The sequence below is a fragment of the Gallus gallus genome, chromosome 18, assembly GCF_016699485.2.
Source record: "Gallus gallus isolate bGalGal1 chromosome 18, bGalGal1.mat.broiler.GRCg7b, whole genome shotgun sequence".
NCBI classification, from domain to species: Eukaryota; Metazoa; Chordata; class Aves; order Galliformes; family Phasianidae; genus Gallus; species Gallus gallus.
Genome location: NC_052549.1, coordinates 5,127,864 through 5,154,948, shown reverse-complemented (window position 1 = coordinate 5,154,948; position 27,085 = coordinate 5,127,864). Strand labels below are relative to the sequence as shown.

The following is a 27,085-nucleotide window of genomic DNA, read 5'->3' as shown; positions in this document are numbered from 1 at the left end:
AAACCCATCAGGGAAGCAGGCAGCACTATTGGGCGCTTACAGCTGGTTGTCCTAGAGAGAAGGACTGTACCCATATGGATTCACACACTCCCTGTGTCAGCTGTGCATCGAAGTGTGAACATTTATAAAGGAGCCTGAAGATGTACAGATATAAATCAAGACACAGCACTGCACATCTTCAGTATTTGCTCAGTATCCAGAGAAGAAGGCAAAGACAGACAGGAGGTAGTGTTTCCACAGGTTTATAAATCTGATAAATACAAGTATAACACCCTGCCCACAACAATGGGGCAGGGGAGAGGGGAAGGGAGTCACAAAGGTTGCTGATGGAGCACTGACTTGTACTTGACTGCTGAAGAGTACAAGTTGTAGGTTTATGCTGATGTGTCAAACAGCTTTTCAATCATCTCTCCCACCTGGTCGACCTGGTATTTGATGTACTTCTCAGGGTTCTTGGTGAAGGGCACACTGCTATACCTGCAAAGGAAAACAACCTTTAGGTAGCAAGCAGAGCAAACAGAGCAAAAGACCCATTAACCCTCGCCTCCTCTTCTCCACACTGAGTGAGGCTGCTCCCACCTGTGTCCTTCCTCTGCCAGAGAAATCAGCTCCACTCCAGCATGTTCCACTTCAATCTGACAGGATATCTACAATGGGTCTCCTGAGGTTGACATGAACAATCTAAAGTGGCTCAGAGCTTTGTGCTAACTAGAACACCTGCACTCCCTGAGCAAGGAATCAGGGTGACAAGTAAATGTTGACAACTAATAGAACTCCCCCAGGGACATTTTAACATGCGAGATAAAAAAGCTAGAACGGGACGGTAGAAAAGTGCCTTAGCTCTGGCTAGCCTAGGCCCCAGAAACCACAGTAAATCCACAGAAGAGATGACAGTGTTGCAGGAGGTTCTCACCTGTTCAGGAAGGCACCATAGGTCTCTTTCACAATGGTTTTCTGTGCCCGGCGAATTTTGTCCCGCTGCTCCACGTCTGGGATTGCCCAGGCTTTCTGGATCTTGCACAGCTCCTCCAGCCCATCATTAAAGCCCTGCCCAAAATAAAACTCAGTGAGTGTCCCAACTGCAATTGTGTCTCTATTGCAGTATTTCTCCCCTCCGTTGGTGACCACCACTGGACAGGCCTCCTCCTTAGGCAGATCTTATTCCTATCCCTGTTTCTCTGTCCCAGTCAGCCATGGGCTGTTCTTATTCTATCTCATGCCTCCTTACCTTAAAGCGCTCCTTTATCATCTGCCTCTCCTTATCCTTGAGCTGCAACAAGGAGGGAAAGAAGTAAAAATCCAACATCACATTTTGCCCACAAATTCCCCATCCAACTTAAGTAAAATCCTACCTATTTAGCTTAAACTTCTCCTAAAGCAGGGAGGAGAAAAAGCTGCAGTGAGCAGTGCACCCTACATACAACTGGCTTTCATCTGAAGTATGTTTAAAGAGGGTAATTTTCAGCCAGAACAGGCATAAAAATAGAGTACTTTTATGCTTTGAGCCCCTTCTAAGGAAAGGTGTCCAGCTTTTGCAAATCCAAAATAGCAGCATTTGCTCAGGTGAAAAGACTAGAGGTAGAAATTAAAAAGACTTGTGTGAATCTGGACAGGAGAGATTAGAAGGCAGTGCTGTTCCCTATCCTGTCCCAGACACAGTATTCACTCCACACAGCAATACTGGTATGAGACATAATGAAGGTTTCTGGGAATTTTTGAAAATGACAAAGGACAAGATTCTGGCAGTTTCTATCATCTAAAAACCACCCTTGTCCATCCTCTCACCTTCACTCCTGGTTGAAAGACAGGCAGATTCCTCTCCGAGATGTAATCTGTCACCTTTAACCAGCTGAATTCAAAATGAGATGGGAAAGGAGCAAAGAGAAGGAGTTAGTAATACCTCAGAGCTATTATGCTCTGACCCATGGCCAAAGGCCAAACTGGATAAAGCATCCACCAAAGCCTTCCACAGTGACCAGTTTTTAAGTTAGATTAATTGCTTGGGAAACAGAATATTTGGGTTTGGTTTCAGACTAGTTTCTGTTTTAGGTGAATCTCTCCCACTCTCCACCAGCGTTGGCCATGAATCTCTCAAGAAGCTCTTAAAAAACTACGACAAAACTGAGGGAAGAACAGAGGGGATGCCACCTGACCTGCGCTGGTAGGTCTGGATCTGCTGTTCAATGAGCTCCCGGTAAGACCTCTCAGCTGTCTTCTGTGTCACAGCTACCAACTGGATCAGCTCAGACCTGAAACAAGAACAGAAAACATGAGGAAGCACATGAGCCAGCTGCTATCAGCAAGATCTGTGCCTTTTTCCTGTAAAGGGACCTTGAAATGCACAAACTGGGAGACAGGAGCTACTCCAAGTTGCTCTCCAAAGCAACACTGTCAATCCTCTCAAGATAAAAGGATTCTCTGCAACATAAGGCATCTCTGATGCTTTCATCTTCCACTCTTGTATAATGTAATGCTTATACATAGGGCAAAGGTTTCAGAAGAGCAGCTTCAAGAATGCAGTATAGGAGAGCTGGGACAGACACGCAAGTAAACACACTCAGTACACCAAAGTCTGCTTGAAAACTGTGCTCAGCATCAGCCTAGACTTCAGAGAGATTAACTCCAATACATACTTACTTCTCCAGAGATTTCAGAATGTAGTTGTAGTTGTTGTGCAGAAAAATGGCACTCAAAGCTGGGTCTTCATAAACCTTGGATTTACTAAGAAGGTTAAGCTGCAAGTTGCCCAGCACTTTGCCTTAAAGAGAGAACAACAGAGGACGAAAAGTTTTGCAGTGAGACTTCTTGTTACTGATAATGGAAACAGAGAGCTCTGTGCTGTTCCTGGTAATCCACAGCAAAGAAAATAGCACAGCCTCAACTAAATGTACAGACAAGGGTCCAGTTCCAGATCCAGCATGGGTGATCAAACTCAGCCTCACCACAACAGAGGTTCATCTCAGGGAACCTGGCAGACCTGACCACCTTTACAACAGATATCACCATAAGGCAGTACTGTGAACTCATCTGAACACTTTACTGTTAAACAGAAAACAGATTTTACAGAGACCCTCCTGCAGTTAGGCAGGACTAAAGGCCCAAAGAACAGTGGGAAAACAGTTTAAGGCAACTGATGATAAAAGCAAAATGAAATTCTGCATTGTACTTTGTCTTGTCTAATTGTAACAGGATAAAACACCCAATCTGACTATTCCTATCCAATCTCTGCATAATACTCCAGCTCAAACACAGAAATATCACACAGAGCAAAGAGTGCACGTCACCCAAGAAGTCAAGTGAAAAACAGCCCATGCAAATGTGGGAAAGTGTGCAAAGTACTCACAGATGTAGGTACTCAGCAGTCGCCTGCTGAAGTCCGAACTGTAACTACTAGCTGAAGAGCTGGTCTCTGAAAAGAAAAGTCTCAGGCCAGTTAATATGCCATGGGAAAGAGGAGGGCATACGTGGTCAGCCTGATTCTATGCAGGCAAGCCCCTTCCCTGTTGCTATGGAATTAGTGCTGAGCTCCTGTAGACAGTGAAATTAGCTCCCTGCTTCAGTGATGATTGTCAGTGGATTATCCAGGGCGAGGATGATCCTTGCATCTGTACCAGGTGCTGAGCACCCTGGCAGAAACCTTTCCCTATCGCTCAGAGGATACCCTCCATCTTCTTGATTAGAAGCACATCCTCCCCGTCCTTTCCCAACCACCCAAAACGGGGTTTTAAGCAACAGCAATTTGCAGGCAGAGAACAAACGAGCTGGAGCTGTTATCAGCAGGCATGCAACAGTAATTGAAACAAGCAGAAGAGCTCTGGAAAGTTTCAGCCATCCCCACAGTTGCTGACAGGGCCTGCTTGGCTCCGTACGAGGGACCACACCAGCATGAACACCTGCTTATAGACAAGCAGTGACTGCGGGCTGGCACATGTCCCCCTGTCTGTGCACCAGAGGGATGGCTTTTTGCCCCCGAGGGCTTGGGACACACAGGGCAGCTATCTCCTCCTTCCCTACCAGAGAGTTTGGCAGCCAGGCCTAGCTCGGGTGGTCTGAGTTCGTAAGCACCCCATGGGAAAGGCCTCAAGGCTCCTGTTGCCAGGAGTTGGACAATGAGGAACCAAGCACACATGGGATAAGGCATGACACCAGCTGGGCCAATTTGCTACCCATGCCAAACAGACTCAGTGCCATGAGAGTGCCTTTAGCCTGTTTCAGTTCATGTGGCATCCTTCTTTGTCTGAAGGTGACAAGCCCTATTCTCTCCAGCCCATTGGCAAGAGTTACTTACCCTCCCCTCCCCTTTTCCCTTTACAATTGTGTGTCTCTCCCTTTTTTTTTTTTTTTTTCTTTTATGTGTTAATTTATTTATCACTCCTGGAGAACAAAGAATTAACATACATCACAAGTGTCCAAGGCAATATAAGGGGGTATGTGAGGGTAAGTCTGCTTACCTCTGTGATCTAAAGGAATATTGTATGTGTCCCCAAGAACTAAAAGGATTAAGGCAGAGCAGAGAGAAAAAGGGGAGGGAGAAGAGAGAAAAAGTAATGCAAAGTGCAAAAACACAGGTTAGAGACCACCTTCCCTTTGAGAATTAAGCAGATATTAACACAGAGCAGCCACAGACAGTTACACCAGAGAGCAGGCAGGAGTCCCTCCAAGGCCACAAATGGAGCTGGAAATCATGGAGAAAAGGCTGAGTCTAACCTCCCTTCCCCTGCTAGGGGGAAAAAATGCATGCATTTCCTATCATTTGGGATCACTATGAAAGTTTTCAAACTCAACTCCAGGCATCCACATCTGAGCAAGCAACTGGAAAGTGTCATTAGAGAAGCACCTTTGGGTGCAATTCACCATCCCAGAGCAGATGCCTTTGTTAATAGAAGTGAATGCTCCCAAATTTCTCTGATCTGATGATGCTCTGTCTAGAGTGATGTCAGCTGAACAGGAACTGCAACTTGACCAAAACTCAGTAACCACAGTGAAACTCAAAGTGAGAACAGCCTTGCTGTGCACTGATGTCCTGTGCTGTGCTCCAGTTCTCCACCTCACTAGCCTGCTCTGTTCTGACCTATTTGAAAGCACAAGCTCTGTCTAGGCCAAGGGCTCACTACAGAGCTGTGAGCTGCTGTTCTGCACAGCACTAAGAGTCAAGCTCTAGCTGATAAGCAACAGCATCCTCAGCACCGTTACACGAGGCCAGTGCTCTTAGCTTCTGATACATGTACTTCCTTCTGGAACTAGTTTCTTTAGCAACCTCAAGAGCAGAGCTAAAACTTCTCCCACCGATAACTTTTCACAGCACATGAATAGCTCAGGAGTCCCAGCCTGACAGTAGCTGCACGCTGAGGAGACTGTTCTTGCTACTGCTGTTGTACTCTAACCAGAGACTGTGGCAGAGCAAGAAGGTAATTCATCACCTTATAGCCCAGTTACAGCTAACTGAAGTGGACCTTGTTCAGTATAGTCACAGGGAATTGGTTCTGTGTCAGATTTAGAACTAAATGTCTAAGGCATCCTCTCTCAATACTACAATATCAATCAATCTGACAAGTACCTGATAAGAGCAAATGTGGAAGGCAAGGAGGGAAACGCTCTGCATACCCTGGAGTTCTCCAGAGAACCAACTGTATGGGCATAGCAGACTGGAGGACAGGACACACCACAAGGCAAAGGACAGGAGTAGAACCAGTTCACAGCGCGTGTTGAGGTTTGATCTTTTCAGGGAACACGTCTAGGTGATTTGGAAAAGGGACTGCATGCCCAAATAAACCCCATGCATGTACCTTGAGATGCCAGCATGGCACCTGCTGTCTCCTGGAAATCCAACAATTGTTGTAGGAAAAGGATGGCCTGGAAAAGAGGAAGGGAAGTTAGGAAACACAGAGTCAATTGTTTTTATGCTCTGCTACTAAGGATCATGAAGGAACACATCTCTTACTCAAAAGCCTTCAAAAAACAGATTACAATGCTCTTTTGAGTTGCTGGATTTTACCCACACAATCACTTCACATCTTAGAACGGGTAATCAGCTAATTTTTCCATGGAAGCTGGTTAATTGCCCTTCTAACACCAAGACAGCTTAATTTAAAACCAGAAATTTCCCTGCTGCTCTTTCTAAAATCTTTTCAGAGGCTGTTTTTGACTACAAATGATTCAAATCATCAACACATACGTTGCTGGTGAGTTCATGAACTGTCCCATCCTTTGGCATGTTATATTCCTTGTCTGGGTCATTCTAAGAAGAAAGAAAGAGACATACGATGAGCACGTAAGGAAAATGAAGGTATCTACAATACAACTGCTGCTGCAAGTGGGCTGTACGCTTGTTCATTTAGCCTCTCAACAGCTCCATACTTGTCTCTCACAGTGCCACCTCCTGGTACTCAGTAAACATAGCTCCTGAGCACTGGCAGCTCAGGATCACAGGGGCTTTGTTTAGGACACGACCATCAAAAGTTCAGCTTGCTTACAGGTCACTGCATTGACCAAACGCCACCTGATAAAGGGACAGTTTAGCCTGAGTCCTCCAGAACTTTTTAAGTCAGCACTTTTCCTTTCTTTTCAAACAGGATTAAATTCTGAGATTTGACTTGAATATCCGTGGAGGCCTCTTGTATTTGAAACCAGCAGCCAGCGTTCAGTATTTGCAGCTGACGCTCCAATACAATCCAGCAAGCAGAGCCCTGCCTTAGAGTCAGAAAGTAGGTGGCCTCATTCATGGAAAGTGAAAAGCTCAGCTGGGAGTTCTGCTCATAAAACCTCCCTTTCTAAACCTGCTTGTCTTGCTAGAGAGAACAGTGAAGGTAATCCTACCTTTATGTTGTCAGCAAACTCTTCCAGTGCCTTTGCACCAGTTGTCTCCATGGAAGTGATCAGCCCTGGCAGTTTGTTCTTTGTGCCTGCTGCAGTTCCCTGAAATAGTCCCATAACAGATCAGAGAAAGAAAACAAGCAGTATCTGACCCTTTGTCCAGCACTTATCCTTCTCTTTCCCCTACAGCCAATCATCTCATTCACCACATATCGAAAGAATATTTATAGCCCTAATCAACGAGTGAAATCCTGCATTCTTTGGTGTGACAGGAGAGGAAGATGCTGTGACATTAATGACAACCAGGACTTGCTCCCTCTTGTATTTCCTCTTGTGCAGTACCTAACAGAGCAGGCTGGTGAATCAGTCATCAGCTCCAGATGGAAAAGAGCCTTGCTAAACCTGGATGCCATATCTGATACCTGGAGCACCTTCTGTCATGGTCCAAGCAGGCTCTCCTCGAGGAGGTGATGGTCCAGATGTCAGCAAGCACAGTTTAAACTAAGCTCAACAGTGCAGTATCAGAGATGAAACACTGCAGTGGTCACATATGCTACAGAATAATGTAGATAGTCCATCACCAGGTCATGACAAAAGAGACAGAACTGCTGCTGAGAGGTGCTGGCCCAGAAAGAAGCAACACAGGGAGTGACAGGTGCAGCTATGCTGAAGGACAGAAGTGACACTGCTTTGTTCAAAGCCACTGTAGTCATCTCTTTCAAAGCTCTCCAGAAAACCCAAGTCATACAAATGTCTTCACTCCCATCGTACTCACCTGCAAGACCTGGTCAAATTCTGGCTTCATCTGCTTGAGGTGCTTGAGGATGGGGAAGATGGTGAGCACAGCTGAATAGTCGTGTCGGATGATGGCTTTCCGGGCTGCTGAGACAATGTTATCGCCCTCCATGATCAAGTTATCTAATGACTCCTGTAACAAAGCCAGTCAGTCAGAAGTAAGCAGTGACTTCTGCCCAAGCAGCATAAGGGGCTGCTTGGTACCCATCGAGTATGTAAATTTAGCTGACGGGTCACTTGTGGTACCCAGACACAGAACACACATTCTCCATGGCCATCTGCACTGGTTCCCTGCACAGATCTGGAAGGACAGCATTAACAGTGCTGGTGCTCTTGGGCACCCGCAGCAGATGGAAGAATCCATATTCTCATAATGAAGAAGGGAAAAAGCATTTGTACGAATTCTTTACAAGAGATACAAAGGGGAGAGGCCCAACTGACCTGGATGAGGGAATCAAAAGTCTTCTTCTGGTGGTGCTCTGGGACGATTTCTGTCAGGAGCTGGTACTCACTCTGGGCCAGTTTGACAAAGGCACTCACACAGTGAATATACGCATCGATCTCGATGTCGAACACATCATCCCTCCCTGTAAGGGCAAGATGTTTTTAAGAGAACCAAACATGAACTGAGCTTCCAGCAGCTCTGATCACTCCAAGGCCTCAGACTACACAAAAAGCACACAGTTCTTAAACAAGCAGTTCTGGCTTTGTGCCCGTCCTGGTGCCCCCTTGGTCTGTGCATGGAAAGAACTGCACACCCCAGAGGAGGCCATCTGTGGTTCAGGAAACTGACACATCAGGATAACACCAGCTCTTCCCAGCCTTGTGACAGAAGGCAAGTTTGAAGCTCTTCTGGGATGCGAACTAAATTTAAACAAGGGCTTGAACACAGAGCACCACACTAAGGAATGCCTGAGGTGAATTATTCAACGCCTCTCCTTGTATTTTTAGAATTCCTTATCTCCACTCGTCAGGTAGATGAAGAACTGCCATGCTGCATCAGCATTTCTGGGAAATCAAGGCTGTACTGGAAGGCAGCCTCTTCACATAGGCAGTAACTAAAGAGAACAACAGGCAGAAGGACGACTAAATCCTATGAAGCAGGAATATAGACACAGTTAGGTGAGGTATCTGCCACAAAATGGTGCACGCAAATGTGAATATTCAAATTCTCAGCATACGAACATCTCAAGACCCAGCAAGGAACCTATACGGTAGGCATAAGAAGTGCCAGTAAGAAACAAAGGCACACACCAACTGATGCCAGCCACTAGCTGGATTTGTCAACAGGACAGACACAAATGGACTCACATCATCCTGCATTACTCAGATTCCTGTAGTAACCACTATAGAACAGCAAAATTAATGCAGAGAGGCTTTCTGTAAGCTGCAGGCTGCTGCCTCCCTCCTGCCAGCAGCATCAGCAACTACAGATGGGAGAAAGAACCAACAATGACAGGTACCTCAGGATGATCTTTTATAAGTTCTGGGCAGCAAGTGACAAGCAAACGTGACGTGGTATTACACATGGCTTACAGTGTACTACATGCCACATGTGATCCCTGTTTGCTACACGTCAGCATTAACCAAGCCAGTAGCTACCTACAAGAAAGCCCCTCAGCATGGTGGCCATCAGCCTTTGCTTAGGCAAAACTGGGGTCCCCCGTTTGAGGGCTTGGGCCGTGTGCAATTAGTAGGAGTGAATTCTACTGAGAAGAGCCAGAGCTTCACAGCCAGAGATGCTCCAGGACTACCACGTAGATGAACAGCCACTGGCTACAAGACTACTGTGAAACATGCTGAAAAGAAGGGATGTTAGCCAGCTTGTTATGAAGTGACAACACGGTACTTACCAGCAACCGGCCCATGCTTGTCGCTCAGGGAATCGGAAAGGTGTTTAACTCGTAAATCATGCTCATGACCTAGTGAGATGTCAGCCGGCACAAACAGAAGGCGCAATTTATCCAGGGTGGTTACAGCACGGATGCTCACACTGGCTGGAAGCTGCTTCAAGCTTGGCTTATTTCATCTGATTGACATTTTTTCCCTACACAGTCCCAGGAATGCTACCTAACCAAATCCCTGTATGGGGCTGTGTAGCAATAACAACCCTTTGAAACCTGATGAGAAGTGAGAGTTCGGTCATTTCCTGGGCCATAGGTGTCGCTTGAACCTCCTCAGAGCCATAAGCTCTGAACTGAATAGTAGGCACCAGAAGTCCAATTTGTACCCACAACCATTACAAACTCAAGGCCCATCTCCTGCTCAGCACTGAGAACTTTTTTTCCCCCCAGCGAGTGATTCTAGTCACTGTCTGGGACTCAGTAGGCTACAATGTAGGTGCTGAAGAGATCTACTCCAAATGAATATGTAGCAGGAGTTAAAAAGGTCTTACAGATGCTGTGAAGCAAGTGACCTTCCCTCTCTGGTAAGATTTCTATGAGCATAGGAGATTGGAATATGGAAGGAGACCGTTTAAGTAAGTCTTCACAGATGATGCACTGGGCTCACTGTGGTGTGACACTTCTACATCAGGTTTGGAAAGGTCACTAGGAAACTGAATGTCTCAAAGTCCAGGCAAAAAGAAAAGAACAGAAACACCACAGGCACATGTCATCAGAGCAGAGCTTCCATTAGCCACGTTCCCACGATGGACTGACTGCTTTAAGGTAGGATTCTTCTCCATCTACACTTACGTCTACAGAGACTTTGAAATTTAGACACTAAATTCAGAGACCTAATTTGGCCCTCCACTGCCTCCCCAGTTCCCCAAGGATAGCTCTACTTATCATGCTGTCCACCAAGCACTTGGCTAATGGAAGCCCCACCTGGAAAAGCAAGGCTGATAACACAGAGAAGCTCAAAGGTGAAGTAGCTTGAGCTGTGATTACCTTCCATAGGAATGAGGTTAGAGGCCCCCTTTTTCCCATCTAGACCATGCTGAGAGTACTGTTTCAGAAGGTTCTGAGCCTTACGGATCGTGCCTGTCACCAGAGCCAGAGAGAAGAGACAAGAAGACCTAGAAAATGAGTGAAAGAGAACAAACCCAGAACACCAGCCCTTCACCAGCAGCTGTCACCTGGGCCCAGCGAGAGGATGCTGGGCACCAATGAGCATGCTCAGTATGTGAAGAACCCAAAACTCATGTCCAAACATGCTGACGCAGTGGCATTTTCAGGTTGCCTCCCTTCTTCAAGGGGAGGATATGAAGTTCAGCCATGGCTACAGAATACACTTGGCTGTTTTGCAGCCTCCCCTGAGCTACGGAGTGGACAATTTCCATCCAGCATGGCATTGCCTGCTCCCAGAGCCACAAACACAGCTCATCCTCAGAGCTGCAGGAAGAGGTGCCCTTCTGAGGGGTATTTTCTGAGCATGCTCAATACAGATCCCCACAGCCAAGATAAGGAATGATCTCTGGCGTTCCAGGAAGTGATAAGAGTGACAACCTCAGGGACTCGAGAGAGCAATTGCAGCAGTAATTCCCATCACAGGAATCAGAATAACGGATGCTGCCCACCCATGTCTAACTCGTATTAAGTCATCCTAATCCCCGAGACACTTTTCTTCTAAAGTAATCTCAAATCAATTAAAACCATGGGAAAAAAAAAAAAAAACAAAACGAAACAAAAAAACAACAGTGGGTTAAAAGATTTGTACTTAACACACACAAATAAAAAACAGACAGAACTGAACAAAAGCTGGTGCTGGATATACAGCTAGAGAGCATATACAAAAAAAGCATTAATGGGACAACTAAAAACCAAGCACTGTTTCCACATTAAAAGGTTAGTGGTCATGCAACAAGCTACAATTATCACAAGCATATGGACATCTTCCCACAGCAGAGCTTCACCTTTGCCTGCACAACAGGGAACAGAAAGCTTTAGGAAGGCAGAAGGACTCTCCATAGAAAACCCAGCTGAAACAGAACTGGGCTGAGTAAATGAAAAAGGATCAACGAAATAAAAATGGGGCTGTCAACAACACTAAGAATCATTCCTCTGTTTTAAAGCAATAAATACTTCAAACATGCAGAAAATGCCTGCATCCACCAGTAAATGTTAAACACAGTGCAGGCAGGAAATGAGTGCCAACTGCCAGAAGCTGAGGACAGCTAACCCTGGGGGAAAAACAAGAGCACACTGCAGAACAGTGCCCTGAGGCACAGGATCACAGGGCACTGTGCTCCCTCTCCAAACCCTAACTCCAGGCACTGACCAGTTCCAACACCCCATCTGGGGTCATCTTGAAAAGGACTTTACACTGAGACCTTTTGGCACAGCTCATCTTCCTTTGCCAGCTCATTTGCACACACTCCCCCCCTCACACAGGGGCTCTGTAACTTCTTGCTCTCCAGTCCCTAATCCTAACCCTACACACTGACCAGGTGTCTGGCAGGCTGATGGAATCGTCACATCTTGCAAACATGGCATCTCAATCTGAGCAGCAAGGAACAGGACAGAGGTTCCCAGTGAATTAATTACCAAAGTGCCTCTCCAGGGCTTGCAATCAACAGGAGTACATGCATGCTTGTTTACAATAAACAGGAGAACATCCATCTGTAAACCACTTTAGGCTGGCAGGAAAACTCTAGCCCCACGCCAGGCAAGTGGGACGACTCATGACCTTGTGCTGATAGATTCACTCCAAGCTTCTTCCATGTGATCAAGCGAGAGGGAAGAACATCACTTCTTCCAAGCCTCCTGGGGCTTTTCACAACCAACTCTTCCACTTCACTCCTAGCTACATTCAGAAACCTTGTTTTTGGTTTAAATATCAAGCAGACAGTACTATTGCTGCTGCCAGCAGGATCTCCCCTTGCAGGGACCTTAGTGCACTTCTCCACAGCTCAGTCCCATGGTTTTCTCTCTCTGATGAGAGTTGAAACACCTCTGCCTTCATTTACATAAGCACAATTACCAGCACACACACTGACACACACCCTAAATGTTTGTAGACATCACTTCAGTGCTGCCATATCCCTCTTACTTAGCCTTGTCATTAGCCTTTAATGGATTCTAGTGCAAAACAAATGCTTTTGTTCCACGATTGCTTTCCCTTGTTAGGCAGCTCTCAGACCAAATGGGATGGCATTTCAGCTACTAATGAAAGCATCACATTCCAGCCAGGCAGTGATCAATATGGGAAGCAGGAACAGTCTCTTTATTCTGCCACACAAAGGCTGCACACAGCCTGTCTTCAGGTAGCACCCTGCTGGTAGGTAAAACTGAGCTGCTAAGGAAGCAAACTGGGAAAGAGCTCCCATCAAACTGCTTAAAAAATAATAAACAATAAAAGCCAGAGATTTCTCCAACTCAACTTGGCAAGTTTCAGTTCAGAGGAGATGATTTGGCTTTAAAAATCTGACTGACAGAATGCTAATTGCATACTTTAACAAGAGGAGACAGTGCAGGGTATACCAACAAATGAAATGATGATGGAGATGAAGACTCTCTCACACAATACAAGGACATGGAGTACACTCTCCAGAATCCAACACGCTGTCTGGGGAGGGGGATGTTTCTGCCTTGTTACTCTGTCCCTAATATCTCGCTTTCCCTTTAGCTGCAACTTCCCTTCCACTTTGCTCTGTGGGTAAAAAAGGTTATAGAACATCAGCCTTAGTTTGTTATTGATCCCCTGCAACAGGTTAAAGTGTGCATTGGGGTGTGCACTGGGATACTCTTCCCTGAGGATCAAGGAAATCGACTCCCGTGTCCAAACATTGAGAAAATCCCTCACCTGAAACACAGTTTTGTGGGATTTTCCTTATTGAAACAATAGCACAGAAAAAAAACAAAAATTATTTGTCTGTAATTGAACAAAAGCTAAAATCAGGTGAATCAAATATCATCAGATGAATGTTATTATTAAGAGAATCACTGTACCAGTGTGGAAAGAGTATCAGACTTTCACCTCAGGAGCTGTCCTTGAAAGCTGACAGAACTGCAGAAATACTGGCGAATCTGAGCTTGAGTATTATCTTCCCCTACTATCTAATTTCATTTCATTACAATTTAGTGCCATACGAGATGGGTGTCGTATAAGGTTTAACCACTCCTGCCCTTCAAGAGCCACAGTCTGGTTCTCTGCCTTCGTTCACAGAAGACTGGAGACAAATTAGCCACTATCTTTTCCCTGGGATTGACAACACCCCCAGTAGATCATTTGAAATGCTCTGTCCTTCATACACTGTCAGCTGTGTGAGTACATTCAGACTGTGCTCTGCGACTGCTACCTGACCCATCTCACAAACTGTGATTAAACTGAGCAAAAAGAAGCCAAACCTCTTGGCAAGTTTACAGCTGAGGTATTCAGTAGTTTTGGATGCCCAAATGCATCCATTTTGGAGGAGCCTTGTCTGTAGAAAACAAAAGCTTGTGTGGACTGTTTTCTCTCTGTGTAAGCATCCAAGATTTGAGACTCGTTTAAAAAAGTGCTAAAGAACATTTTTAAAAGCTCCATAGGAAAGTCAAGTGTGGTGTGAGACATCCCTTTGTCAGGTGGTTCTCTGCTGACTGCTGACAGGGAACACCTGTTAAAATGCTGGCTGCAACTCACACATCAGCTCTCAGGAACAGCTCCAGGGCACAGCAGCAATGGCACAGATTGATTTAGAAGCACCAGATGGGCGAGCTCTGGATGTATAGATTTCTGCAGGCAGCTTTCCCTCTCCAAATATCCCAGGCACACCCTCTGCTTTAGCACAAAGAGGTCCAACAAAGCCTCTCCATTCAGAAGTGAAGAAAGCAAGCACCAGGGTCAGCACACACATACATAGACATACATTACCTGGGATGAGGACTGCATTCACATCGGGATTATAAAAATAAACACAACACAATTAAGATGGATATTCTTTCCTCTCTCACTCCCCACCCCATCCATTCCCATTCCCTATCCACATTTCTTATTTTCCTGAACCCATGGGAAGTATTTGGACAACACGGCAGGAATACTGGGCTGGAAGAGAGTTTTTTGCCAAACAAACCCACAACAGTCCATTCTTTTCTGACTTCCACCCCTATTTACTCTGGAGATAGCAAGGTGCTGGGATAGACACGGAGGGATAGCATCACTGCTCAGCCATGGGAGGCATGTGCCAGCTTCTGCTGACCCTCCCAGCCATGCTCCCAACTAGATGGCATATTTCAGAGCCCAGAACCTCAGCACCACACTCCAGCTGGAGCAGTACACAGGAGTGATCAGCCTCATCAGCTACAGAGAACACAGTAAAACTCCATTACAAGGGCAAGCAGAATAACTCAAGAGCCACAGACAGGCTGAGGCAAAAGCTTTAACAGCCCTTCCAAAATTTGATTAGTACACCTTTGGATTTTCTGTCTGTAGGCACCTGCCTAGTCTCTGCTTCAACTCCTGATGAATCCTCAGCTTCCCATAGCACAGTAACATTTTACTCATAACTAGTGATCAAAGTGGTATGCCTCATCAGGCCTGAGTTTTCCATGTTGCTGTAACACAGGAGATATTCCATGTTCCAAGGCTGAGGACAAATGTTCTCATATCACATTAACTTCTTTCTCCCGCAGGTCTCTTTTTACTGACCTCCTTTGTTAAAGTAATGGCCTGTTCTGTACATTGCCCAGAGAACAGACCCAATGACTTGAGAAATGGAGACAAGGCCTGTAATCTCAGTATTGAATCCAAGGCAGAGAAGAGGTGCTTACTTCTGAAATCCCATTCCTCCTCCTGCCTGGAAAGTGCACAGAATCTACTTCAGCAGTGAGAGGTCCCGTACAAGTGTGCCAAACACCCAGGCAAGATGATATACTGTACAGAGATCCCCCATTCAGGGACTCACCTGGTCTCTTGATTGGCTTTTTGGTGGGAGTGTCCTTCCTTTTGTTCTGAATGGCAGGGGAATACGGGACCCCTGTGGAAGAGCTGTTCTTACGGAAGTGGTCCTTCAGCCCCTTGATGGAGCGGTCAAGCTGGACAGAGCGGATTTGAAAGTACACTGTCATGAAATCTAAGGAGACAGAGTAGAAGCAGGATTATAAGCAAACAGGAAACACTACATGGCAAAAAAAGAAAAAAAAACTGTTCCTGAAACACCGTGGCCCAAAGGGGATTTTAACGGCGTTGATGTGGGAAACTAAACAAGGGCTTTTCCCTTCCAGAACATCAAATCAACAACTCTAAATCCAGAAACTAAAATATAAATAGACTCGATAGCAAGAGCAATGACTTAGAGAGACATCTGTCTCATCTGTACTATCTCATAATGGAGAAACTGAAACAGACATAACACAGAGACGGTGAAACCTGAAATGGAATCCAGGCAATCCCTGTGAATCCTCCATTCCCACAGGAAACCCTGCTTTTCCTGTCACAGCTCTAAGGTTGACTTTGCAACCAAGAAGCCACAGAGTGTTCCATCACGTCTCACACCAGACCCAACCATATCTCTTCCAGGCCTCTCTTCCAGAAGGATGCTTTGGAGGACAAGCCAATTAACACTGCATTCAGCACAGTGCTCTCCCTTTCCAGCCCATTTACTCTTCCTCCAGTTCCATCCCCTTTCCTTCTCCATGTCACTACCACACCCTGAACCTGCCTCTTCTCCAGCCCAAGGCCCTTAGAACCCATTCCTCAAGAGTCTCTTGCATTTGACTCCAGCATGCAACCCACCTGCCCATGCCTCAGGCTCAGCTGCTGTCCTGTTGATAGATGAAAGCTGGAAAAAAATCTCCTATTTTCTTAAAAAACAGGGTTCCTTCCTCTGCTGTATTCACTCAGACCCTCCCACCACACCCAAGAGTAAATGCATGCCACAACCAAGAGCGCATCAGTTTTGGAACTGATGGGAGATGTTTGTGCAAGACACTATGAAATCAATTCATGCACTCCATTTCCAGCATGAAAAACTTCAAACAATTCTCAGGTTTCAGGGCCCACAGAGATTAAATGGGGGGTTCACTGTCTGAAAGCAGAATATAAACTGCCTAACAAGAATGAGCCATATACACTTCAGTTGCTTCCTTTGATCGTGGAATTATTCTTAAGCAGCTTTTAAGGCTGTTTGTCATACTTGCTTGGCACAGTAATCCCCACTCAGAATTAAATCATTGGAGTGGGGGTAGTTCTAGTAGCTGCATGTATGTGAAAGAACAGCCTTCCTGTAACAGGTCCACTAAGTCATTCCATACCAAAGGAAAAGTCAGTAATAGAAAATAAGGATGTAGGTAAACTCTGATGCTGCAAAACAGGAAAGAGCTGTATTGACTGAAGAAAATATTCTGTGCTGCTTTCATAGCCCTCTTTGGTCACATTTAATTAAAAACTGTTTGCTCATAAATAGTTCACAGGAGGGAGAAAGTCATCGTTGCCTTGCACATTTCTGATATCTGAGCAGTAGATGATTGCAGCTCTAACACCCTGCTTCTGCCCTCAGCCTCAGGTGATGACCAGTGGGAGAGCACTCAACAGGGAACTACAAGGGAACACCACGCAGCACTGCCAACCTTGATTCCTGCCATTTTCCACCAGCCAGCCAGAAATGCGGATGACATCGTGCAGGACACTCTCTGGGAGTTGCTCCAGTGACATCTCCTCCTGTGTGTCCATTTCATCATCTCCACTGATCAGGTCCAGGATGAGGATGGGTGGGACAGGCTTGGTGTGTCGTGTCATCAAGCTGCGGAACTCTGACTCCAAGGACTCTTTTCCCCTCTCAAAGAGGGATTTCTGGCAGAAAACAAGAGAGGACAGAAGAAGAACAGGGTTTCTGTAATCAGTCACTCACAAGTCTTTCTGCATGAGACTGCACTTTCTGCGGTGTTTCTAATCACTGTCAAGCACTGCATGCTTCAAACTGCAATGCCTGTAGCTAAGAGACTTTTAACGACAGTACATACGGAAATGCCTGGAAGTCGCTCAGTTTACAAGTGGGATTAAAAAAGATCTCCCATACTGTTCAAGTAATGGAAGGGCTGACAAGAGCTACTCAGAGGGAAGGTTCTAGCATCTCTATCTCACGTGCAGGGTATACTTTTAGAAATCCTAATGGCATAAAGCACGAAAAGAGCAAAATATCACAAGCAGAAATGCTGCTGGGTTCAGACTCAAACAGAAACCAAAGCAATCATTTTTTTAGCTGTGCCCAAACAACTTCTTTACCAGGCAGCAAAGCCCACCAGCCTCTCACAGCAAGAGGGCAGGTGGCAGGGCTATGGCTGTCCCTGTCTCACCCATGTAAGCTTCCAGACCCGTGACCTACCACACGGTTCAGCTCCGGGCTGTCTGGATTGTTGTCCTGAAAGTATTCCACTGCTTTCTGGATTTTATCCATGCAATTCAAGTACTCCTCCAGCCTCCCAGTGGGGCTAAAAATAAAAGCAAAGATAAAAAGGATCAGAGGAAGAAAGTACGAAGTCAGCAGCAGGACAGACTCAGAATGAAAATAACACAGAAAAGTTAAATCATTTTCTCTCCAGCTAGAAGGAGTTCATGAATTCTGTCTTGCTACCACTCAACGCCACAGTAGAAAAGGCAATTCATGCAGCAAGCACAGAAGTGCTGATGACTGAGCACCCCAAAGGAAGGGCCATCACAGCCTCCTAGAAACTGAAAGCAGGCTTCAGCACAGCTTCAGTTCATCATGGAGGCAGCAACAACACTGACAGGGCATGATGAACTTTTGGGAAAAGGGTAGAGGAAAGAAGAGAAGCCACCGATGATCATGAGCTTTGTATGGCAGCACACGTGTAAAATCTGGAAGAGACATCAGTGCAGAGTCTGAGCAGTGAATTACTGAAAGTCAAGTCAGGAAGTTTTCTACGGGACTAATGGTGGAAAAGGAATGTGAGAAGGAAACAAGGAAACTGAGTGTGCAGAGTCAGCGCATACATCTGTCCCTAAAATTGATAGGATGAAGCACGCCAGCAAGACCTAGCTACTGAACTCACCCTTCCTTTATGATCTTTTCTGTGTCCTTAGCCACATGGTAGTAACTGATGACGTGATCCAAGCAGGACAAGGTTTTCTCCACGTTCTCCTGCAAGCGCTGTAGATTCTCTGTCTGTTTATGGACAGGGATGATCGAGTTCTCCAGCTTCATCAGACGACTTTCAAAGGAGGAAAGGATAGAAACCTGCATGCCAAGAGAGAAAAAAGAGTTGAGGACATCCCTCCACGTGAATTCACACTACAGGTTAGTAGCTAGAGTAGGGCAATCAGGCACCTTCAGGCCCCACTTCTGTTCCAGGCTTGATACAAATTTGCCATGGCTCCTTAAGGCAGGCTGTTTAAACTTTCTATGTCCTAATGAATAATTACAATACGGATCACCTGCTGTCAAAGATAGGCCAACTTTACATTTGTAAAGCACGCAAACATATCAAAATAGTATTAAGGAAGAGCAAAATTTTACTTGATAGCAAGAAACAAAGCCACTGGAAATGCCTGGAGGTGCCTTAGATAAAAGAGATCAATAAAAACATAACCTGTCAGCCATTTTGCTCCATAACACTAAGCTGTAAAACAGAGAAGTACAACATAAAGGCACAGTATAGCATGAACATTCTTTTACATTGTAAGTATTTGTTTTTTAAAAGGGTCTGTCACTTCTGAACTGTGGAAAACCTTAGCAAGCCCACAGAAGGTGTCTTATCATCACCTCTTCTGGGTCAAAATGCAATTCTTTCAAGATGCACTCTTATGATGAATCCTCCAAACTTATCTGGTGGTGCTCCTATGACTTTTTTAAATTGCTGAACACAGAGCTGAATGTTGTATGCCAGTTGAGGGCCTACTAGCACCAATTAGAGTGCAATAATTACTTTCTACCTCTTAAGCAAAGTATTACCAAACAAATTCCAAACAAGACCTTTATGAAGCAAGAACATGATGCTGTTGCACAAATCGGTTTGGGGTCTATTAATGCCACTTCCCAAGGACAGACTGTAAGGAGATGAAGCCTTTGTTTTGCGCCCACACCTACCCAGAAGGGAGGCATGGGTTTGAAACCAACCTGTGGAGTGTAAAAGCAAGTGATTTATTACTCTATATTCTTCAGATAAGTACAATGCCACCCTTGAATATGAGTTTTCCTAAGGATGCACAGACCCTGATCCAACATTAAGGCTAAACTTCAAGGAGCTCCTTACCATGTTCTTTGTGAGCTGGTCGCTCTTCTCAAGACTCTCTTTGATAAAGGACAGAGTTTCTTCTTCCTGCAATTAGGATGAAAAGAGAGAGTTTTTCTCCTGAGATGCTGTTTTTCTCCTGAGAGAAAACAGCATCTAACCCAGGGTGGGAAGCATTATGCAAGGAGTGAGGTTGTTAAGGATCACCCATTTCCCTCCGCTACTCTGAGCCCACGAGCCTTGCACTCAAAGCACAACGCAAAACTAACGCCTTTACCACCCCGGTTCAGACCACACACCTCCCACAGGCACCACCCATAGCCCAGCCGCAGTGAGACTGAGCCGTCAGAAAGCCACCGTGCCCTAGGAGCGGGCAGGGAGCACACAGACACCCCTTAGCCCTGAGGAGAACCCTCAGCCCTGAGGGGACCTGGCGACGCTCACAGACCCCCGGGAGCCGCAAGGCCGCTGCCAGGCCCGTCTCCGAGGCAACGCGCTGGGGCTGAAGGCCCAGCCCCACATCCAGGCACTGACAGGGCCCGCGGCGTGCCCCCGGCCCAGCCCCACCTGCTTGAGCTTGTCTTCGATTTCCCTCCTGCGGGCCGACATCTCCTCGGTGGGGATCATCGTGCTGCGGGGCGCCAGGGCCGCGCTCCACAGAGGAACCCCGCTACCACAGCCCTCTTCCGGCCGGTCACCGCCACGGCGCCATCTTGGGAGCGGCAAGGCACGTTGCGCATGCGCAGAAACGCAAAGTGCCATCTCAAGAGTGGCCTCCGGCGCAGAGGGGACGGAAGGAGAGCTGCGCTGGTGCGCAGACTCCTTGAGCGCGGCTGGCGGGAGTATAAGGCGCATGCGCAAAAGAATTATTGGCAGCCACCTTGAGTGTGGCGTACAGGCCGCGCCGCCATCTTGGGAGGGGCGTGGTGTGTCCCAGTGTGGCACCCTTTCTCTGCCAGGATGTACAGAGTGACCCCAGTGTCAGCGACGGCCCTAAAATACACGAGGGGGGTCCCAATGGCCACCTGGAAGGAAACCAGTGTTGGTGGGCCTGCAGGAGGGCCGTGGCAGTCAGGCTCAGCTCCCTCCTGGCTTCTGAGGCAGCTGCCTCATGCCAGGCTACCGTGGTGACCGTGCCAGGCCTGCTCTGCCTACTGTGCGGAATCACAGAGCCATGGGATCACTACACTTGGAAAAGACACTCAATCCCCCCGTGCCCACTGCCCACATCCCTCAGTGCCACATCTCCACGGCTCCTGAACGCCTCCAGGTGACTCCACCACCCCCACGGGCAGCTGTGCCACTGCATCACAGCCCTTTTCCCGAGATCCAACCTGACCCCCCCTGGTGCAACCTGAGGCCATCACCTCTCATCCTATCGCTGTTACCGGGGAGCAGAGGCCGACCCCCCCCTCACCACCGCCTCCTGTCAGGGAGATGCGGTGATGAGGTCTCCCCTCAGCCTCCTCTTCTCCACTCACCCACCCCATTCCCTCAGCTGCTCCCCATAAGATTTGTGCTCCAGACCCCTCACAGTTCTGTCGTGAACCTCCCGGGCCTCGATGCCTTTCCTGCAGAGAGGCACCCAACACTGAACACAGCACTCAAGGTGCAACCTCACCAGTGCTGGTACAGAGAGATGGACACGTCCCACCTTCCCCTCTGCTGTGTCACACCGCACTGTGCTCACACACAGGGGCTGCCCACGGAAGGAGGAAATGCAGCAGCTCAGCGCGTCCTGGCATTGTTTGCTGCCAGAAAGGTGCTGCACCCATTGCAGGAAGGCGATGCAAGGCAGGGAAGTGCCCCACTGTGACCCTACCACCAGCTGCAGCTGGCTCTGCTGCTGTCAGACGCTGCTCTGGGCCACAAATCAGACACCCCAACCTCATGCGGCCTCCTGCTATGGGGGGGGGACTGCTGTGTCCCCATCTATCTTCCCCTTGCCAGCCCACCCTGTGCATGGGAAAGGAGCTGAGGCAGCCCAACGGGTCTCTGTCATTCAACAACGGGTGTGTTTTATGATTGTTTTATGACCCACCTTATCACACTGCAAACAGCTGTGCTGGCCGACACGGAGGGCAGTGTGTTTTCTGTGTGTGACACAGCCTGGCTGTGCTTGCCCACCAGAGTTGGTGGGGACATCAGCTAAGAAGCCCTGCGTCCCTAAGAATCGAACTGCCCGCGGTGAGCACCGCTGCAATCGGGAAGGATCTTTCTTCTGCCAACCCGCGCCATCTCTGCAATTGCACACCCCCTCAATTCCAAGGGCAGACCAAAGCCAAAAGGACATCTCCCCCCTCGCTGTGCCACGAGCACCCGCACCCCCAAAGTGACGCGGGACGGACGGGGACAGGAGCGCCGTGACACGGCCCTGCTGCGTGCGCCCCCCTCAACCACCCTTTGCCAATCCTGGAGGAAAACAGCACAGTTTGTGCCCCGTCCCGCCGGCTGTTCCTGCCGTCCCGCCGCTCACGGCCGCCCTCCCACCCCGCCAACAATCGCTTTCCGCGCCGAAACTGCCGCCGCGGAGGATGAAAGGCGATGACTCAGCAGTGGATGGAGGAATGCTGCATTCCCCCCCCCCCCCCCCCCCCGGCTCCCCCCCTGCAGCAGAGGGGCAGAGAGAAAGCTCCTTTTGCTCCCTTAGGAGGGTGTCACCAACGGCCGGGTTGGCATCGTGTTTGGTTGGGGCTGCGGTGTGCAAACGAGAGTGCTGATGAGTCCATTTGGCACCGAGCAAAGCTGCTGTGCTGCTCCAAAACGGGAGGTGGGGATCCCATCAGAACCCGACGGCTTTGGGCTGTTTGGACACGGCCCCATTGTTCAGCAATGGGAGTTTTTGGTGCTGCAGACACGAGGAAGTTTGGGGTGCTGCGCTCCCAAAATGCTCCCAAAACGCTGCCATGGAGAGAAGGGACCTGACGTGCAGCTGGGGGCAGTGAGGCGGGAGGCGCCTTGCTTTGCTCTGTGTGCTGACCCCTACGGCACATCCCTCCCAGCTGCCCGCGTAGCAGCAAAGCTCACCCCACAAAGGTGTAATCTCGATGAGATCCAGGTACGTTCAATTAAGAGCAGCCCTCAGACTTGCTTTCCCCTCACTGTGCCTCAGTGCTACCCAACCCGTTGCAGAAATGAATGCTGCCTTCCCCTGCCTCCTCCACAGAGCCTGGGGGCAGCCGGCTGAACTTGAATGGGGTGAGAAGGAACCGAACCCACCAAAGGGCTTTGCCTCTCTGGCAAAAGCTGTCTCAAGCCCTACCAGCTTTGCTCTGAGCCACGACGTCCCGTGGAGGTTCTCAGTGTGCAGAACTGTGCCCACATGAGAACTCCTGCAGCTCCCCAGTCCTCCCAGCGCAGCGCTGGACAGGGCAGGACAATGACAATGGGTGCAGATTGCCCCAAGGCTGCACTGGAGCTGAGTCCCTAAAACAAAACAAAACAAGGTGAAGCAGCAGAGCTCAGCCCTTGGCTCATTGTAGGGTGGTGGGGATCAGTCCCTAAGGGTTGGCCCCAGGAGTCCCCCCACAACCCCATCCACTGCCCCGGCACAGACACAAGCTGTGCTCTCCCTCCCTCCGCCTTTATTTGCAGAGGGAATTAAGGCCCTGCTGGGAAACCTTCCCCGGTGCTCTGATAGCTGCCTGCATAGCCGGCCCTAAACGGCTTTTTGTAAATGAATGATCAGGATTAACGAGGTTCCCCCGGCACTGTTTACTCAGTGCTCTTGTGGAGGAGGATGGGGTGCAGAACCCCCCCCACACACACCTCCAGCCAAGCGCTGGGGCCACCGAGCAGCTGGCACATCACAGGGAGCACCGCAGGGTCCCCTCTCACGTAGCCAAGCCCTTCAGCTCCCAGTCGAAGGAGAAGAGGAGGTACTGGGCCAGGTTTGGGGCAGCTCACGCCCTGAGCATCAGTCCTGGCACGGAGTGATGGCGCTGTATTTCACGCTCTGGGGCCAGGATGGGGACGACGCTCATTTTCTCCCTACGCCGCGTTGCTGGGGAAGGCGGGGGGTGTTTGCCGTGTGGGGCAGCAGCCAGAGCCATCCCCTCGGCTGGAATGTGCTCTGTGACCCCTAAGAGCCACCTGGCAGGAGGAGGGCACAGCGATCAGTGGGGTCTGAGGAGCCCCGTGCCCAGGGATCCTCCCGCATTGCCCTCGTGGGGTTCTGCCTCCACTCGCTGCGCTCTCAGGCTGTGCAGCCGCCTTACCCCGACCTTTGGCTGTTTGCACATTCCTGCCTGTTAATGTGTCTCCTAACCAAAAGCTACTGGGACAGAGCATGGCATGTCCATGCTGCTTTCCTCATTCCCTGGCTGCAAATCGACACCTACACCCCAGCAGTCACCTCAATGCACCCCAACATCCCATCCCCTCGGAACAGGGGGGGCTCCCCACGCAGATGGCAGCTGCCAGAGCTGGCTCTGCCCAAAGAAACCGAGTGCTGTTTGGGAGCAGAGCCACGGCTCCTCCTGGCTGCCAGGCTGGCACACCTCCCACCAGCACCACGCCAGGCCAAATTCCTTGCAATTCCTGGGTTAACACCTGCTGCTCGTAATGCTGGTTGCCCCCAACCCCATGCATGGGATAGGAGCATCCCACAGGACCCACGCCCCACATTAAGCCCACCTGTAGCCCCTGGGCTATTGAGAGCCCCATGCTCCGAAAGCACCTCCTTGCCTCCCTGCAGCAGCACACATGGGTGAGCGGGGCCTGCAGAGCTGCACCCTCCTTCCCCAAGCAGGTGGTGGGGGCACAGCTTCCAACACCCCAGGGCTGGACGTGCCCCCACTTTCCTGCTGCAGCAGTGTGGGTCAGGTTGGAGGACCTCCCACACCCACCCCGGGCATGCTTCGAGGAGGAGGAAGGGGCACACGCCCCACATCTCCTTGTGACAGCAGTGACGCAGGGACCATTGCCTGCGGTTGGGGGAGTGCTGGGCAAGCCTCAGCCTGCCCCATTGTGCCGGCCCTGCCGTGGGGAACGGCTGCTGGCAATGGCCCACTGAGCCCAACCGGGTGTCCCAGGGCACAGAGCAAGGGAGGGAGCTGTGCTGTGCTGTGCTGGGGGGGTGCCAGGGTGCAGGAGGGGTCGGTGCACTCCCAGTGCAAGATCTAAAAGTATGGCTGAAAAGGTGAGGCTATGTGTAAAAGGGCTGCAAGACCACGTGCGTGGCAAAGCTCTGTCCAAGGACAGCCTTAGGGTGCAAAAGCCCCCAGCACAGCCCATGCCCTGCAAAACCACAGCGGGACCTAAAGCAGCTTCACAGAGGAGCAGGGATGGGGGGCAGGGGGTGCTGGGAGTGCTGTGGGGCGGCACCGCTGTCCCCTCTGCGCACTGCTTGGCACGTGGTCAGGTTCAGGTCCGTATCACAGCCTCAGCTCCCCCATTGTGGCAGTCACCCACAGCGGGCAAGTGCTGCTGGTCCCGCAGGCTTCAGCTGGAAGAGCTGACGGGGGGCTTTGCCCCTTCCCTGTTTTCAGAGCTGCATTTCCCCCCTGACCCCACAGCACTCCCAACCCATGGCTGGGAAGCCCAGAGCAGGAGTGGGTCTGTATCCAGCCCAAACCCTCCAAGTAAAACCATCAGGGACCTAGCACAGCTTTCCCATCGTTCTGCCCCTGCAGGCTTTGCTCTGACAGCTCCATCCCTTTGGGTGCAAACCCATCCCAAATCAGGACCATAGGAACCCCCAAAGCCACCCCCAGGCGCTGCCACTCTCTGCATCCCCTCTCCTGCCCCACGCCATCCCCACCCCATCGCCGCAGGGTCCTGCCAGCCCTCACCCACCGAAGCCCCTTAGGGGCACGTTTGGGAACCCATTTGTTTTCCCAAACTTCGGAGGTCGGCTCATTGCTATGCAATGCGAGTCCATCCCGCTCCCCGCACCGCTCCAACCCATCCCAGCCTGCGATCCTAAAACAGGCTGCTTATTTATTCTACCCCTGGAGGAAGGGAGGAAATAAATAATAATAATACTAATAAACCCCAACCTGGGGGTAAGGAGAGACCCCGCGAGCTGCGACCTCCTCCAACCCCCCCCCCCCCCCCCAGCACCGGACCGGGAGAAGCAAACAAAAGGCGGTGGGATTTGCATTTCCACTCGGAGCAGAGACGGCCCCAATCTCGGGGCTGTTTATTCTAGGCGCTGATTTTCAATATTTGGGATGATTAGCAAGTGAAAGCCGGCTGTTGCCAGCATGGCTCCGTGCCAGAGCCGCGCTCAATGGAGGAGAAAGAAAGACACAAGAAAAGCAGAGAAAAGAAGGGGCGGTTGTGTATATTCCCCCCCTCTCTGCGAAGCAGAGATTGGGTTGAGGTGTCGGGGTTTGCCTGCGGGGTGGATGATGGATGGATGGATGGATGGATCGATGAGGGGCGTTGGAGGGGAAGAAGAGAAACCACTGATGGAGGCGTTATGGCCATGGGTTTAATGACCCAAAGGTTATGGGGAGGGAGTGGGGCGCTTCCCATCCGCACGGCATGCCCAGGCAGGTCGGTGCCACCCGCGGGCAGGAGCGCCGTGTCCCCATCCCATGGCTGACACCCAAACCCCACTGCCCCCGGGTGGGAGGGGAAAACCCATGAGATCCACGGCCAAGTTCACGGCTCTGCTTTCAGGAGCTGAACAAAACGGGGTTGTTTGGGGCCTCGCCTGGTGCCTCCTTTATGCTCACCCTCCTTCCCGGCAGGCAGGAATGCCGGCTGCTGGCAGTGGCTGTGCGGGGTGGGTGCCCGGGGCGCTGCTTTTTGCAGGGGGTGAAGCAGAAACGTGGGCTTTTCGCCAGCAAAAGAAGCAGTGAACCGTAGGAGCGAGGGGCTGCTGGCTTTTCCCAGCCCTGCTAATAACACCCTTATAAAGGAGAAACGGAGAGCAGAGCCCACGTGCTGACAATAGGGAGCAGGGCAGGAGGAGATGCGCTGTTGAGATTTCCAGCCGTAGAACCGTGGAAGGTATTTTCCAGCCTATGTGATCCCATCTCCATCAGCGTGACCAAATCCCATTGCTAACCCACGTCCTTCAGTACCACATCCTCATATCTCTTTAACACCCACCGCCTCTCAGCCCATTCCAGCACCCGACCACCCCCAGCCCCCCATTTCTGCCTCTGGGACCCCCCCCTGCCTCATCAGCTCAGTCACACCCAGCACTAAGCAGGAGCACCTCCAGCAGTGAGCCCAGCCCTTCTTTTGGGCTGAGATTGCCCAGATTGAGAGCAGCTGTGATTGTGAGCACCAGCTGCTGCTGCAGTGCCCATCCAGTCCATAAGGCACAGAGGCTGGGATGTCCTGGAGCAGGTCCAGCCAAGGCTCTGAGTCCCAGGGAGGGTCTGGAGGGGATGTTGCTGCCCTGAAGGTAC

The 27,085-nt window shown here is 49.6% G+C and overlaps 1 protein-coding gene across 13 annotated transcripts; it reads right to left on the bottom strand.

Moving 5' to 3' along the window:
* Positions 1-226: 226 nt before the first annotated feature.
* EXOC7 (exocyst complex component 7) lies at positions 227-20,442 on the bottom strand. 13 transcript variants are annotated; one of them, XM_015295150.4, is made up of 22 exons: positions 20,286-20,442; positions 19,740-19,805; positions 18,540-18,724; positions 17,852-17,957; positions 17,097-17,319; positions 15,434-15,601; positions 14,404-14,415; positions 10,500-10,592; positions 9,462-9,530; positions 8,050-8,195; positions 7,589-7,741; positions 6,817-6,915; positions 6,176-6,238; positions 5,787-5,853; positions 4,452-4,490; positions 3,344-3,409; positions 2,638-2,758; positions 2,154-2,249; positions 1,786-1,849; positions 1,229-1,270; positions 914-1,047; positions 227-477 (listed from the first exon to the last, which is right to left on the bottom strand). In XM_015295150.4, exons 1-22 carry the CDS (start codon positions 20,343-20,345, stop codon positions 375-377), a joined length of 2,175 nt encoding a protein of 724 aa, XP_015150636.1. In that variant the 5' UTR covers positions 20,346-20,442; the 3' UTR covers positions 227-374. The 13 variants fall into 13 exon arrangements, with proteins under 13 accessions (XP_015150636.1, XP_015150638.1, XP_015150640.1 ...); XM_015295152.4 differs by lacking the exon at positions 4,452-4,490; XM_015295154.4 differs by lacking the exon at positions 9,462-9,530.
* Positions 20,443-27,085: the final 6,643 nt, after the last annotated feature.